This window comes from Myotis davidii, unplaced genomic scaffold, assembly GCF_000327345.1.
Source record: "Myotis davidii unplaced genomic scaffold, ASM32734v1 scaffold292, whole genome shotgun sequence".
Taxonomy (NCBI): Eukaryota; Metazoa; Chordata; class Mammalia; order Chiroptera; family Vespertilionidae; genus Myotis; species Myotis davidii.
Window position 1 is genome coordinate 767,756 of NW_006285042.1, and position 15,892 is coordinate 783,647.

General features: G+C 36.9%; 1 protein-coding gene across 1 annotated transcript in view; it reads left to right on the forward strand.

The window, feature by feature from the left end:
* Positions 1–15,892, forward strand: part of GOLGB1 (golgin B1) — a 79,515-nt gene that overhangs the window by 17,916 nt on the left and 45,707 nt on the right. Inside the window, 5 exon segments of the mRNA XM_006755348.2 lie at positions 5,696–5,821; positions 8,275–8,397; positions 9,511–9,624; positions 11,231–11,633; positions 12,757–12,872. Coding sequence (XP_006755411.1) covers positions 5,696–5,821; positions 8,275–8,397; positions 9,511–9,624; positions 11,231–11,633; positions 12,757–12,872 — 882 coding nt within the window.

The following is a 15,892-nucleotide window of genomic DNA, read 5'->3' on the forward strand; positions in this document are numbered from 1 at the left end:
TGTTTGCCCACCCCTGCTCCAGAGCCTCTCCCTACATCCACTCATGTTGCAAATGGCTGTTTGATCCTTTCTTATGGCTGAGTAGTAGTCCATTGTGTATATGTACCACATCTTTATCAAGTCCTCTATCGCAGGACATTTTGGTTGTTTCTATGTCTGGGCCACCCTGAATAATGAGAGTTTATCATATATGGCCTTTATTATGTTGAGGTACTTTCCTTCTATTCCTATTTTATTGAGTGTTTTAATCATGAATGGATGCTGTATCTTATCAGATGCTCATTCTGCGTCTATTGATAAGATCATATGATTTTTTTCTTTCTTTTTTTAATGTGGTGTGTTAAATTGACTGATGTGCATATGTTGAACTATCCTTGTGCCCCTTGAATGAACCCCACTTGATGGTAATGTATTATTTTTTGGATGTATTGCTGTATTCGATTTGCTAGTATTTTGTTTAGAATTTTTGCATCTGTATTCATCAGAGATATTGGTCTGTAGTTTTCTTTTTTTGTGTTATCTTTGCCAGGCTTCGTCTTAGGATTATATTGGCCTCATAGAATGTGTTATGAAGTATTGCCTCTTCAATTTTTTTTTAAAGAGTTTGAGAAGGATAGGTTTTAAATCTTTGAACATTTGGTAGAGTGCACTGGTGAAGTTATCTGGTCCTGGACTTTTATTTTTGGGAGATTTTTGATGGTTGTTTCAATTTCCTCACTACTGATCGGTCTGTTTAGATTTCCCAATTCTTTATTTAGACTTGGCAGGTCACATAATTCTAGGAACTTATCCATTTCTTCTAGGTTATTGAATTTGGTGGCATATAGTCCTTCATAATATTCTGGTATGATCCTTTGTATATCTATGATGTCCATGGTGATTTCTCATTTCTAATTTTGTTTATATGGGTCTTTTCCCTTTTTTCCCTTGGTGAGCTTAGCCAGCGGTTTGTCAATTTTATTAATCTTGTCAAAGAACCAGCTCTGTTTTATTAATTTTTTGTAGTCTTTTTATTCTCTAATTCAATTCTGCTCTAATTTTTATTATTTCCTTTCTTCTGCTGACTTTGGATTGCTTTTGTTCTTCTTTCTCTAGTTCTTTAAGATGATATTAGGTTGTTTACTTAGGATTTCTCATTTCTTGAGATAGACCTGTAATGATTTAAACTTCCCTCTTATTACTGATTTCACTGCATCCCAGAAATTTTTTTGTGTCGTATTGTCATTCTTATTTATTCCTATATATCTTTTGATCTCACCTTTTATTTATTCTTTGACCCAGTCATTTTTTAGTTATATGTTGTTTAATTTCCATGTATCTGTGGGTTTCTTTATTTCCTTTTTGCAGTTCTAATTTCAAGGCATCTTGGTCCAAAAATATGCTTGGTATAATTTCAGTCTTCTTCAGTTTATTGATGCTAGTTCTGTAACCCAACGTATGGTCTATCCCTGAGAATGTTCCATGTGCATTGGAGAAGAATATATAATCTGGTGTTCTGGGATGAAAGGTTCTGTAAATGTCAGTTATGTCCATTTTGTCTAGTGTTTCGTTTAAGGCTGATATTTATTGATTTTCTGTTTGGTTTATCTGTATAGAGCTGTCAGTGGAGTATTAAGGTCCCCAAATATGATTGTGTTTCGATCTTTTTCTCCCTTTAATACTGTGTGTAGCTATTTTATATTTTTCAGTGCTCCTTGGCTGGGTGCGTATATATTAAGAAGTGTTATGTTTTCTTGATGTAGATCCCCTTTATCATTATAAAATGTCTTTGTCACTTGGTATCTTGAAATCTATTTTGTCAGGTATAATTATGGCTACACCTGCTTTTCTGTGGATGTTACTTGCTTGGAGAATAATTTTCCACCCTTTTACTTTGAGTCTGCCTTTGTCCTTGCAGCTTAGATGTGCCTCTTTTAGGAAACATCTGTTTGGGTTTTGTTTTTTGATTCATTCTGCTATTCTGTGCCTCTTTATTGGTGAATTCAGACCATTTGCATTTAGGGTAATTATTGATGTATGAGAATTTCCTATAGCCATTTTGCCTTTTGTTTTCTGGTAGCTCTATGTCTCTACTGGTTCTTCTCCTTTGTGTTTTTGTCTGTTGTTTTTGTTTGGTGGTATTCCATACTTCCTCTGCTTCCACTTTTTTTTTAAACTTTTTAAAAAAATGTATATTTTATTGATTTTTTTACAGAGAGGAAGGGAGAGGGATAGAGAGTTAGAAACATCGATGAGAGAGAAACATCGATCAGTTGCCTCCTCCACACGCCCTACTGGGGATGTGCCCGCAACCAAGGTACATGCCCTTGACTGAAATCGAACCTGGGACCTGTCAGTCTGCAGACCAACTCTCTGTCCACTGAGCCAAACCAGTGAGGGCTGGTTCCTCTTTTTTTAAGCTATGTGTCCTGATTTGTGGATTTTTGTGTGTTGTTACCATTAGGTTTATAAAAAATAAACTTGAATAAATACCAAAGCTTATTTTTTCTTTTGAATGCAGCTGATTCTTCAACCTCCTTTGCCAGTTCAGACCTTTACCCTTTATGTTTTTGTTGTCACAAATTAACCCTGTAATTTGTTTAAGCTGTAACTTTTTTGGTGATCTTAGTCATAGTGCTATGACCTTATTTTGTTTGTTTCGGGTAAAATAACTCCCTTGAGTATGTCCTGCAATTGAGGTTTCCTTCTGATAAAATACCTAAGCTTCTGTATGTCTGGGAACATCTTTATTTTCCTTTCATATTTAAAGAATAGTATTGCAGGATATATTATTCGTGGCTGTAATTTCTCTCTTTCAGATGTTTGAATATTTGGTTCCACTCTCTTCTGGTTTGTAGAGTTTCTGCTGAGAAGTCACATGAAATTCTGAGGGGTTTTCCTTCTTTTCCCTGGCTGCTTTGAGAATTCTTTCTTTGTCATTAATTTTTGACTGCCTTGGAGAGGGCCTCTGTGGATTTAGGTAACTAGGTATTCTGTTTGCTTCTTGCATTTGAGGATCTAATTCTTTCCATAGGTTTTGGAAGTTCTCAAACTTCCACTATTTGTTTGAATAGACTCTTTTCTATGCTCCTTCTTCTTCTCCTCTGGAATGACTATAATTCTAAAATTGCTTTTTCTGATGGAATCAAATAATTCCCATAGAGCTCTTTAATTTGTCTTTATGCTCAGGTCTTTCTCTTCTTCCTTCTTTCATTTCTAGATTCTTATCTTCATTATTCTTTCCTCCATCAGGTTGGCTCTGTTTTCTATGCTCAGTAGTTCACTTTTAATCTCCTTATTGCATGTCTCATTTCCAGGATTTTTGATTGGTTCTTTTTTAAAGTTCCAATTTCTTTGGTAAAGTACACGTTTTAGTCACACTGATTTATTTACTGAGTGCATTGAATGGCCTGTCTGTATTTTCTCACATCTCATTGAGTATTTTCAGAACTTCAAACTTGAAATCTCTGTCATTTATATCACGTATTTCCATGTGTTCCAGCTTGCTTTCTGGAGATTTTTCTTTTTTTTTATGGTCATCCTCATTACTGTGGTTTTTCTTAGTATTTGCTGTCCTTTGCCTATACTCCATTTATCTCTAAAGAGATAATTCTACTATTTTCCAGTAGATTGTGCTGAATCGCAAGATTTTTTTTACCTCAGTGATTTCCCAGTCTTGAACCTCTGCAGCTTCCATAACACAGTACAGTCTCACTGCTTGGGGGTTAAGTTTGTTTTGCCCTCGCCATAATGGTGACCCCTGACCTCTGTGGGGTTCTGCCCCAAGCACCTCTCCTGGGTATGTCACAGAGGGAGATAGCAGTTTACTACAATAGCTCTTGGTTTACAGATAATATGCTTCTAGACCCAAGTCCAAGGGCAGTGGGAGGCGAGTTTTGAAGTCCAAGAGGCAACAGGACTCTGTGGTTCCATTTCTTTGTCTGAAACACCATTGCTGGCTCAACAGGCCGCATGATAGAACCCCATGCTCTGTCAAGCATATGCTGACTCAGACACTGTTCGCTCCTTTGCTGCTAGCCTTGCTGGGCTGTCTGCTCCCTCATCATCCACTATCTCCCACCCCCACCCCACCCCCCACCCCGCAACAGCTCTCTGTTCCGGCTAAAGGAAACGCCTGCTACTGCTGGCTTTCTTCCCTCTCCCGGCAGGCCATACGTGCTTTTCTCACTTCTCGGCTCCCTGTTTATTCCCGGTTGTCCACCTTTAGATGTTTCAATACGTGGATCTCTCAGTTATGTGTCTGTGTTGAGCAGGAATTTCTTTGTTGAATTATAGTTGGTTAGCTTGTTGAAATTTCAGGGGGAGAGGATAAGAGACTATCCTATGCCGCCATTCCTCTGCTAATGTCACTTCCTTAGTTGTTTTGTAATTGTGACTTAGGGGCATGGATCTTGATCCTTTCTGCTCCTTATTTTTGTGTGAAATCAATTTTCCTCAATGTTTGAAAGGAATCTTAGTTCAGGAAACCTTTTTTGATTTGTCTCTTCTGTTGTTTTTTTGTGTTGTGTTCAAAGGTATGACTGTTGGATTTCTAAGATTTTCTTGCTTATACCAAAACATAGTTGTGTTTAGTGGAAAAATTATACTTCTTCAGTTTTTATTTATTTATTTTAATTTTAATTAATTTATTTATTTTAACATATTTTGACTTTTTTTTTTACAAACAGGAAAGGAGAGGGATAGAGACTTAGAAACATCGATGAGAAAGAAACATCGATCAGCTGCCTCCTGCACATCCCCTACTGGGGATGTGCCCACAACCAAGGTACATGCCCTTGACTGGAATCGAACCTGGGACCCTTGAGTCCGCAGGCTGACGCTCTATCCACTGAGCCAAACCGGTTAGGGCTATTTCTTCAGTTTTTAATTAAAATTAAATAATGTTAATAACTAAATTCCTTATTCACATTAGGCGTATTTCAAGCCTTTTGTAGCCATATATGGCTAGTTGATAATGAGTTACATAGCACATGTATAGACTTCTTTTTCTTCTATTTTGATTGTCACTACTCTGCTCAATTTTCATTTCATTCCTAGTATAGGTCTGTGTATTGTAAGGCAGCCCTGCTAAGTCCGTTTTGAGAGTTCAGAGGAGCTAGGTTGTTCTCGTCTTTTAGCCCTTCTTACTGTTGACCCCTTGTATTTACCCAATATTGGGAAATGGGCAAGTCCTGCCAATTTAAGCTGCTGTTAAGATTGGACAACTGTGTTTCCCAGTAAGTGCTTATTGGCTCTTTGGGGGTTTTCCTGTTCTCAAGGCCATCAGATGTTGCTTTATTGCTTCCTCTCACAGACTCTAACACCAGGCCTTGTGCCTTTTGGTGGGTTGCCCCTAATTGCTTATATTTTGGACTTTGTGGGACTACATTCCTGGTTTTATTATAAATATTTTCTGTGGGCTTTGGTTTTGCTATCTAGTTGTACTGTCCCTTTCTATATGAGAGACATTTTCATTTATTTGTTTTGTTTTGTTTTTGTGAGAGACATTTTAAAAATGCTGTTATTGCTTTTATCTTCCTGAAAAATAGTTTGATAAACATTCTTTAAAAACTGCAATACATGCAATTCCTTTTTGTGTTAGGAGGAAGTTAGAAGGCTATTGGTAGGTATTTAGGATGAATAAAGAAGGGAGGTGAAAGAATTAAGAGTGCTAAATAGTTTGATTAAATAATTTTTTTTCCTTCTGTGTCTTCAGTTTGATAAAAGTTCAACAGAGATGGAAGAATTTTCAGTAATGAAGCAACAGCTCCAAGAGAAGGAGGAACTCATTAGCACTTTGCAAGGCCAACTGAGCCAGACACAGGCAGAGCAAGCTGCTCAGGTAGGGTGGAACGTACCTCGTAATGGTTAGAATAAAGAATCACGAAAATCTCATGGGTTATTACATGACAAGTCAATTCAGACACTCACTTTTAAAACCATAGTAGATGAAATGAAAAGGTTGTGCTGGAAGAAGAATTAGAATGTTACTTACCTTGATGAATTTTCCATAACCTAATTGATATCTATTTCTTAGTTTTACAGGCCCAGATATTTGATTTTAATAGCACCCAGAGATTCAGTCTCTTAGGAATGGGTTCATGCTAAGTTCAAAAGAGACTGATAGATAAACTTAAAGAAATACAAATGATTAGGCCCATTCTTTCCTTTTAACAAAATCTTAGTGGGAAGTTAAATTATAATCAGAAGATTACTTAGTGAGTGTGTAATGAGAAAGTGGTATAGTTTATGTGGTTTAATAGTAAATGGAACTCTAGTATCTAGTGACATTCTTCATATTTTTTTTCTTGTACTAGGACCAGAATGTTTGGACTGGTGTCCTCAACTCATTCTCTCTGATTATTGTTCTAAATTTTACCACCTACCCCTATATTTTTTCTTTGGGAATGCTTTCGACTCCTGACACATTTCTTTTTTTCCTGAAGTGCCTTTGCAGCAGATGTTTACTTTATTGATAACTTGCAGTATTAGTGGTGCCTTCTCTCTGTGGATGGTCTACTGTTGTGTATACAATTAAAACTGTATATCCTGAAATCCTTACTTTTACCTATTAGCTTTTATTGTGTCCTTTTCATATATAAGCACTATATGCAATTCAGGATGAAAAATACAAAACATAAATTTACCAACAAGTGGCTTAAAACATGGAAAGCCAAGATATATAAACATATTAACAGATGAATCATAATGCAAGTCATTCCAAGTAAGTGCATAGCAACAGCAACACAGGCTGAAAGTATTTTGGAGAGGTGAAAGTGGTTACTTTGAGTGTGACAAGAGTTCAACAGAAACTTAAGCAAAATTGTGATGAATAGATAATGTAATATTCTTGACAAGGTAGGGGAAGGTGTTCCATTTGTGGAGAATGGTATGAGCAAAGTCTCAGAGAGGAAAAAGACTGGTACATTTATGGGAAAGGATGTGTATATGTGTTTGGCTAATGAGAGGACTTCAGGGCCTATACACTTGAAACATAGGATTCCAACTTCATAGTGATGTCAGAATTCAGATAATCACAAAAATGTTGAAGATCTTTTCTTACCTAAAAGGAAAGCCAAGGTCAATTCAAGGTGTCACGAATTGAGAAATCAGCAATAGTTAAGGACCAATGCAAAATGGACTCCTAAAAGCTGGTGGACATGCTCAACTGGAGATTTTTTTTTTGAGCTTGTAAGAAATCTTTTAATTCTTTGACTCTTTTAGATTTTTTTCAATCCTTAATTTCTTTTTTGATTAAGGTATTACATATGTGAGATCTTTTTTTTTTTTTTTAAATATATTTTATTGATTTTTTTACAGAGAGGAGGGGAGAGAGACGGAGAGAGATAGAGTTAGAAATAAATATATTTTATTGATTTTTTTACAGAGAGGAGGGGAGAGAGACGGAGAGAGATAGAGTTAGAAACATCAATCAGCTGCCTCCTGCACACCCACCACTGGGGATGTGCCCGCAACCCAGGTACATGCCCTTGACCGGAATCGAACCTGGGACCTTTCAGTCCACAAGCCGACGCTCTATCCACTGAGCCAAACCGGTTTCGGCTACATATGTGAGATCTTAATGAAATGAATAAGCAGGCGCACACACACACAAAACCTCAAAACAGCACAGATACTGAGCAGCTCACAGTCAGTCAACATATTTTTATTTCATTCTATTAAGAGCCAGTTACAAGTGAGGATGATCTAGAACTCTTCAAATAATGATAACTGAAAAGTGCTATCTGGGGAGGTGATGTGGGTTGGGAAATACACAGAGTTCTTTGGTAGAAGCAATTCTTTGAAAATAAGTCTAGAAAGAAAGATTCATGTTTTCTGTTGCAGAGAATCCTGAATTAAAAATCCATTAGTTTGAAGTTTGACTTATGAGGATTTCACTGAAACTTTTCAAGCATGAATATAACATTGAAAGAAGTGTCTGGGGATTAACAGAAATCTAACTTCACTTTGTATGTTTAATATTCTAACCTTGAAACTTCCAAAATATATAACTATTGAATACTTAAACATTTCTAGCAACCATGCAAATACGATTTTCTGTCAGAATTTATATTTAGGGTGACTTCTGAATTTGATAATAGGCTTTCTGTCACATTTGGAAGTTACTGTCAGGCCTGCCTCTCTTCCAACATTATCAACTTTGACATTCAAACTTTAATTAGAAGAACCTATTGCTTATCAGTTCTCAGTGTCAATCTTTGGAGAATAGTCTATGAGTTTTGTTTGTGATATTTGGGGAGTGTAACTTGTATAGTTTCTCTGGTGTGTCTTTAGTTGAGTTCCATGCAGCAGGTGGTCCGAGAGAAAGATGCCCGCTTTGAAACACAAGTTCGTCTTCATGAAGATGAGCTTCTTCAGTTAGTAACCCAGGCAGATGTGGAAACAGAGATGCAACAGGTGTGTTGCTAAAACTTAGTAGAATGACTGTCATTTTTGGTTAACATTTAGTTAAATTGTCACAGCCATTTTTTTTCCACCATTACCCACTGCTCTTCACATGGTCTTAGTGTTCTCCTTAATTGGCTTCTTTTTGGTGTCCTTGTCTTCTGTTGCATATTTATTTTTTTCTTATCCTACCTTGCCTCTTTAACCAGGTTGTTGGTACTCAAAAGCTGAGTTTAATTGGCAAATGTATGTGGTAGTCAGAAATTGGTTTCCCTTTGGTTTGTTGATCATAAGCTGTTACCTATGTGCATTAAAAACCTGATCCAAAGCTTCAAATTGTGAAGCCAGTTTTAAATTTTCAAAAATTAAATTAAAATAGGATTGATTTTGAAGCCATGAAGTCTTTCATCAAGTCAATATTTAAAAAAAAATTTATTGAATCTCATTTGAAAATTGGCTTCATTGATTTTGAGCTTTTCACTTACTAACTCAAAGGTATTTGTTTCTGTTTAGTGTGTAGTGCAGTGTGGTACCTAAAGGGACTCCAGTGGCCTTTCATGATTGATCCATTTAATTATTTTGAGTGAAAACTTTTTCTAAGTTCTAAGCAGTCCTTCAGAACACACCACTAAGGTTTCAGAATACAATGCTTTTTAAAGTAGAATATTAATGTATACATGTATCATAGATTAATTCATTCAACAAATGTTTATTGAGTGCATGTCCCATGCATGACGCTAGAAGAAAAATGGTTCTTGCTTGCAGAGAATGTTTTCTTTGGTGAGTGAAATATATATGCACCTGTGTTATTTAGGTACAGGACATTGACTATATAATTTTAAAAAGTGGATGTGTGTCATTTTCTTTAATTATTAGAAAGGCTCCCAAACTCAGGTACTTGCTTGCGTCTCAGTTTGGTGGTTGTCGGTGCTCTGGAAGAGACCTTTTTCGAGATTCTCTCTTGCTGCTGGTTGGGGAGCATGGCATGCTGGTGTCCCACTCTTTAATCTATCATCCTCAACATCCAAAAATCTTAAGTGCACAAATCTACGTGACATTTTGAAAGGTAACCAGATGACAGTACTCATGTGTTAGCACATTATGTCTAAAATGTTTCCTTGTCAGAAACTGCGGGTGCTACAGAGGAAGCTTGAAGAGCATGAAGAAGCCTTAGTGGGCCGTGCTCAGGTTGTGGACCTGCTGCAACAGGAGCTGACTGCTGCCGAACAGAGAAACCAGGTACTGCCCTCTGATCTCAACTGCCTGCCTCGGCACTACTCATTTCTACTGTAGTTTGCCAGGCAGCAGGTATAAGATTTTGTTATAAGTTTTCAGAGAATTGATGGCATTTATTAATTCTTTCAACAAATTCCCTGTGGTGGTGGTGCATTGTAAGCAAAACAGATACAGTACGGGTTTTTTTCCCTCGTGAAGCTTACATTTAACATTAGTATTTTTAATTTAATATTTACTATAATGTCTATCTCTTTTCTTAATTTATTTTTATTGTTGATGCTATTACAGATATGCCTATTTACCTCCAACCTCCCCTATGAACTTACATTTCACATCTTTCTTTGCTGTTCTTTTCCTTTGTGATTTTAGACCCAGGTCTTACTCTCTCTAGAATGCCATATGCTCCTCTGGTGATTCTTTCTATCAGTTTACCTCTTCTCTGACTTGAATGATTCTTGTGCTTTATGTACTGTCCCTTCTTTGTTTTTGCTGGTTGACTTTCTGTTGGGTTGAATTAATCCCACCATTTTGTAATATTTCCTTGAATCTAAAGGTGATCAAGGATGCTGATGTTCTAAGATCTTAAACTCAAGGATTCCATCCCATGACTGTAACCCACCTTGTTGTTCCCTTTCTTAGACTTTCCTAACCTTCCTTCTCATCTAGGTCCCTTGATCCTTTCACTTTGTTCCTTTTGTATTATTAGTTCTTTTTGGCCTCTCTCTCTTGCCTGTCCAGTATAGACCCATGTTCGACTATTTTGGCTATTCTTCTACCAGCCCTTGGATTCCTTGTGTCTCTGCCCTATCACATTCAAAAGGCCACATTGTAATGTGGAATCGGTGTCACAGTTCACATTCTCTTCTTGTTCACGTGAGTGCAGATGCTGCTGGAGAAAGTCAGGCATCTCCTTTCTTCTTAATTTTCAACTCTTTTTAAGAAGACTTTCTTGCATAGAAACATATTCCCTTATCTCCAGTCCTAACAAAAGCCATACCCTGACACTGAGGCCCCTTTCTGGTTGTCATCAGATAATCAAGTTCAAATCCCAGTTATGTCACTTACTAGATTGGTACTTTATAGATGATTGCATATATGTGACTTTTGGTAAATTTCCCTCCTTCTCTGCTCCTTTTAATACCTTTTAAGTATCTCTTTCATGGTGTCTATAATTTTGCATTATAATGATCTAAGTGTGACTCTCTCACTGAACTCTGAGTTCCTTGAAGGCAGGGTCTGGATTGATTGATTAATTAATTTATTCATTCATTGTTTTTTGAGTACCGTGTACTCAAAATACTGTATACTGTGCTATGTGCTAGAGAGCAATGATGATAAAACAGATACAGTCTCTTTCTCTTATTGACTTTATTTTGTATTGGGAGAGACAGAAATTAAAAGATAATGACTCAAATAAATAATACAATTAATGGCACAAATAAATACAAACTGTCAAAAGTGTCAAGACGCAAACATTGAGAGTCTTATGCAGTTGTAGGTTTGGTGCTGAGTGTCTAGTCCATGCTTCACCTAGAAGAGGCACTTCCCTTTGCTTATTGAGATGAAAGAATGAATTTATGGTTCATGAGACTTTGTCTTTTTTTCTTAGGTTCTCTCTCAGCAGTTACAGCAGATGGAAGCTGAGCATAATACTTTAAGAAACACTGTGGAAACAGAAAGACAGGAGGCCAAGATTCTGATGGAAAAGATGGACCTTGAAGTGGCAGAGAGAAAATTATCCTTTCATAACCTGCAGGAAGAAATGCGTCATCTACTGGAACAGCTTGAGCAAGCAGGTCAAGCGCAGGCTGAACTTCAGTACCGGTACAGTGCTTTGGAGCAGAAGCACAAAGCAGAAATGGAAGAGAAGACCTCTCACATTTTGAGTCTTCAAAAGATTGAGCAAGAGCTACACTCTGACTGTGATGCTCTAAAGGATGAAAATTCAAAGCTTCTCCAAGAGAAGCGTGAGCAGGCACTTCATTCAGCCCAGGCCATTCAGCAGCTGGAAGGTCAGTGTTTGATTGCTTTTGAAGCTCACGGTCCAGAACTTGGGTGCTCCTACTTCAGAATTTTAGGGTTAATAGCATCATTTGCTCAAACCAATTGAATCAATGGAAGGATTAAAGCATCTCTTCTGAACTCTTTGTTGTGTTTCTCCTGTCTCTGATGAAAATTATAATCTTGCTTAATACTGTAATTGTACTAAAAACGATTGATAATGATGTGTCAGCTATTTAAAGGAATGCTATATAAAATATGACTGCGGTCTGAAGGGTTCAGTGACTGAATTGAGTAGGATTGGGAATAATTTATGGATAACTCAGGCTAGATCTAGGTGCATAGGTAGGGGGACATGGATCTGAATGCTTTTCTTATCATTGAAAATTTCTTTTTAAAGAAAATTTTTATCCTTGCTGAAGGTTTAACCCCTTCCCCGGCAGAAACGTGTATACTCGTTTTCACAAAATGTTCTTTTTCAGTCGACGAGTATACTAAGAAAATATGGTAAAAAAATATGGTTTATAGGAAGACGAGTTACAAACTGTTTTCATAACCAGCATCAAAAATACTATTTAGAACCAAAATAAAAAAATTAGTCTGAAAAAGAAACGTTTTTAACAAAAAAATTGTTGGGGAAGGGGTTAAGAAAACATTTTTTGAAAAATGTTATTAAAATAAGAGATGCCTCTAATTATTTTAATTCTAATAGGAATTAAAGGAAAGAATTAAGTTGAAGATCTGTATTGAAGAACTGAACATTAACTAGAAAGCCTTGAGGTGCATAACATGGGAACGGTGTGTTACCAGCACACTGCCCTCTTAAATGAACCATGTTCATGTTTAAAACTGCTATAAAATCTCCATGGACTTCATAACACTTCAGTGAAGAGTAAAGAAATAAAACAAAAAATGCCACGTAGGCCTGTTTTATTTTACCTTTGAAGCAAGGGGTTTACTGGGGATGCCTTTTGGTCCTTGATATCATTTAAACAGTTTTAAAAGGTGTTGTCATTGATGGCATAATTGTAATTAAGAAAACTAAACAGCATATAATGTATCCCTAGAAAATAATAACTCACTAAGTTTCAGACTTGAGGCAGAAATCATTTCTATTTATTTTCTTTTCCTTAGATCAACTTGAACAAAAATCCAAGGAAATTACCCAATTTGTAAATAAACCAACTTTGCAGAATGATGAAACGGCAACTCAGACTGCTTTCCCAGATATTTATAATGAGGGTGCACAGGTAATTAAATGTACATTTCTTATGAATATGGTCTATTTGTGTTTGGGTGTTCTAATGAGAATTTATTCCAGAGGGCAGTATAATAAGCCTTTTGTCCTTTAGGCCTGATAAAATGCTTTTTGGAAGGAATCAGGAACGACATTAATTTAGTGTCTCAGCAACAAATAATGAGAAAAAAGTAGATAACAAGCACCATGATCTCAGGAGCCCTTTTGATTCTAAGATCATAAAAATCTGTATTGGAGAGTAATCGTTTCTTTTTTAATCTATAATCAGTTTTCTCAGTTGAGAAGGCAATTTCATTTTTGGTAGGCTGAGATTTGATCAGGTTTAATGCATGCATTCCAGTCTAACCAAATTTATTAGTGTATTATAGAAATCATAATGTTCTCATAATTAATTAACAGTAAAACATTTAATTACCAAGTGGCCGTTGATTGGCCAGTATTTTCTTTCTTCCTTCTATAAAAATTTTTGTGGGAAGTTAGGTTATAATCACAAGAAGGCTACTAATTCAGCATGAACAAAGGGAGTTATTTTGATGATCTTAATTAGCTAGTGTCAAACTGGGATACTTGGATTCATTCATCTCCATGTATAAAGATAAGAATGTATCTTTCCAAAGTGACAGACATATTGGCCAGCAGAGTCCCATTTTCCCTGGGCCGTACTGTGCACTGATAAAAACTTCTGCTTCCTGGTTTCTAGCATCTAGGCTTTCCAATCTCTTCTATTCTTTCATTCTCAACCTTTCCCTCCAATGTTTTGTTAAGACATTTTAAACAATTAAAAAAAATTGAAAGAACATGAGTATACCCAACATCTAGATTCTGTCACTAACATTTTACTGCATTTGCTTTACCAAATTTCCGTTTATCAATCCAGTGATTCATCTTAATTTTTTTACACATTTTATGGTAAGTTGTATACATTTTTCTCTAAATATCTCAGCATGCATGTTATTGACTAGATTTTAATATTTGTTTACTAGAGACCCGATGCACAAAGATTCGTACAAGAATAGGTCTTCCTTCCCCTGGCTGCTGGCACTGGCTTCCCTCCAGCACCCGGGACCCGGGCCTTCGCTCCGGAGCCACCTCCCATGCACTCTGGCTGGCTCCATTGCTGCTGCCCAGAGACTGGCCCTGGACGGCTGGCCAGGGCTTGCGGGAGGCTTGGCTTCCTTTGTTGCTGGGGCAACAAAGGAAGCCAAGCGTCCCACCTGAAGGAGCCAAGCATCCTGCCTGCTCGGCTGGCTCCATGGCTCCGTCCAGCGCTGTCATCTTTTTATCTATGGACTCCGCCATCTTTGTTGTGGAGTGATGGTTAATTTGCATATTACCCTTTTATTATTATACATAGTTCTTTTGAAGATTTACAAAACATGAAATGTAAAAATATTAAGTATACCATTCATTGAGTTTTGGTAAATGCTTATACATGTGTTATCCAAATCCTTAACAAGATATATTATTACGATAGTATCCTCATACCCTTTTTTTAAAATTGGGGTTACGTCGGTTAATAAAATTAAATAGGTTTCAACTCACATCATTTTGCAGTCAATCCTACCCTTCCTCTCCAGACAATCAGTGTTCAGTTTTTCACTGTAGAATGATTATACCTGTTTTATGGCATCATATTAATGTAACCACATTAATGCTCTTTTGTGTAAAGCTTCTTTTGTGTAAAGCTTCTTTCTTTCACTTAGTATATTTTGAGATTCATCCATCTTGTTCCATATGTTATAATTTATTCTTTTATATTGCTGATTACCAGGTCCCCGTTAAATTCTTCCTCACATCTCTTCCTACCCAGGCAACCTCTGATCTTCTTTCTGTCATATAGCTTAGTTTGTGTTTTTTAGGATTTTACATAAATTATATATACTCTATGTGTTTCTGGTTCCTTTTGTTCAGCAAACTTATTTTGAGACTTATCCTATTATGTGTGTAGCAATAATTGATTCCTTTGTATAACTGAGGATATTATATATACATACCACAATTTATCCACTTATTGTTGGACAAATTTGGGTGGTTGAAAGCTTTTGATAATTATGAATAAAGCTTCTGTGTATGTTCTTTTATAAATCTTTGTTTGAACCTATGCTTGTTTTATTCTTGGTAAATAACTAGAAGTGGAATACCTAGATCTATGAGGAATATTTGGAAGGTTTTAAGACACTGCCAGACTGTTTTCCAAAGTGGTTGTACCATTTTACATTCACACCAGCAGTGAATGAGAGTTGCAAGATAAACTTTACTTTGTAATAATATATTATCCTTCTATTTTGTTGGATTCAATTTGCTAAAATTTTGTTTTAAAATTCTGCATTTATGTTCATGAGGAATATTAGGGGTTTTGTTGTGTGTGTGTGTGTGTGTGTGTGTGTGTGTGTGTTTTAACTTTATTGTTGAAAGTACTACTCTTTTTCCCCTATAGACTCCCTCCAGCTCTTCACTACCCTAGTGTCTGTGTCCATGGGCTGTGCATATATGCATACAAGTTCTTTGGGTGATTGCCTCCCACCCAACCACCTTCCCTCTGAGATTTCACACTCTGTTCCATGCTTCCATGTCTCTGGATCTACTCTCTTCATCAGTTTATCCTATCTAATAATAGACAAACATGGTAATTGACCATACCTCCGCTATGCTTCCCATTGGCTAGTCAGCAGGGTATGCAAATTAACTGCCAACAAAGATGGCGGCTGGCAGCCACGCAGCTGAAGCGAGCAGGAGGCTTGCTTGCTCCAGTGATGGAGGAAGCCAAGGTTCCACACCTGCTGCGGCCCAGCTCTGAGCTCCAGAAGGAACAATGTTTCAATTATAGAAGCTAAACAAACCCCAGATACCTGCTTTCAGCAGGCCATAGCCACAGAGCTGGAGCGAGCAGGGGTGGCTCTTAGCTCCAGTGATGGCAACTAAGTTTCAATTACAGAAGGTAAATAAATCCCAGAGTTAAAAATAAAGAAAAAAAGGAGAGGCTGGGGACTTCAGTCGCCCACCAGCCCCAAA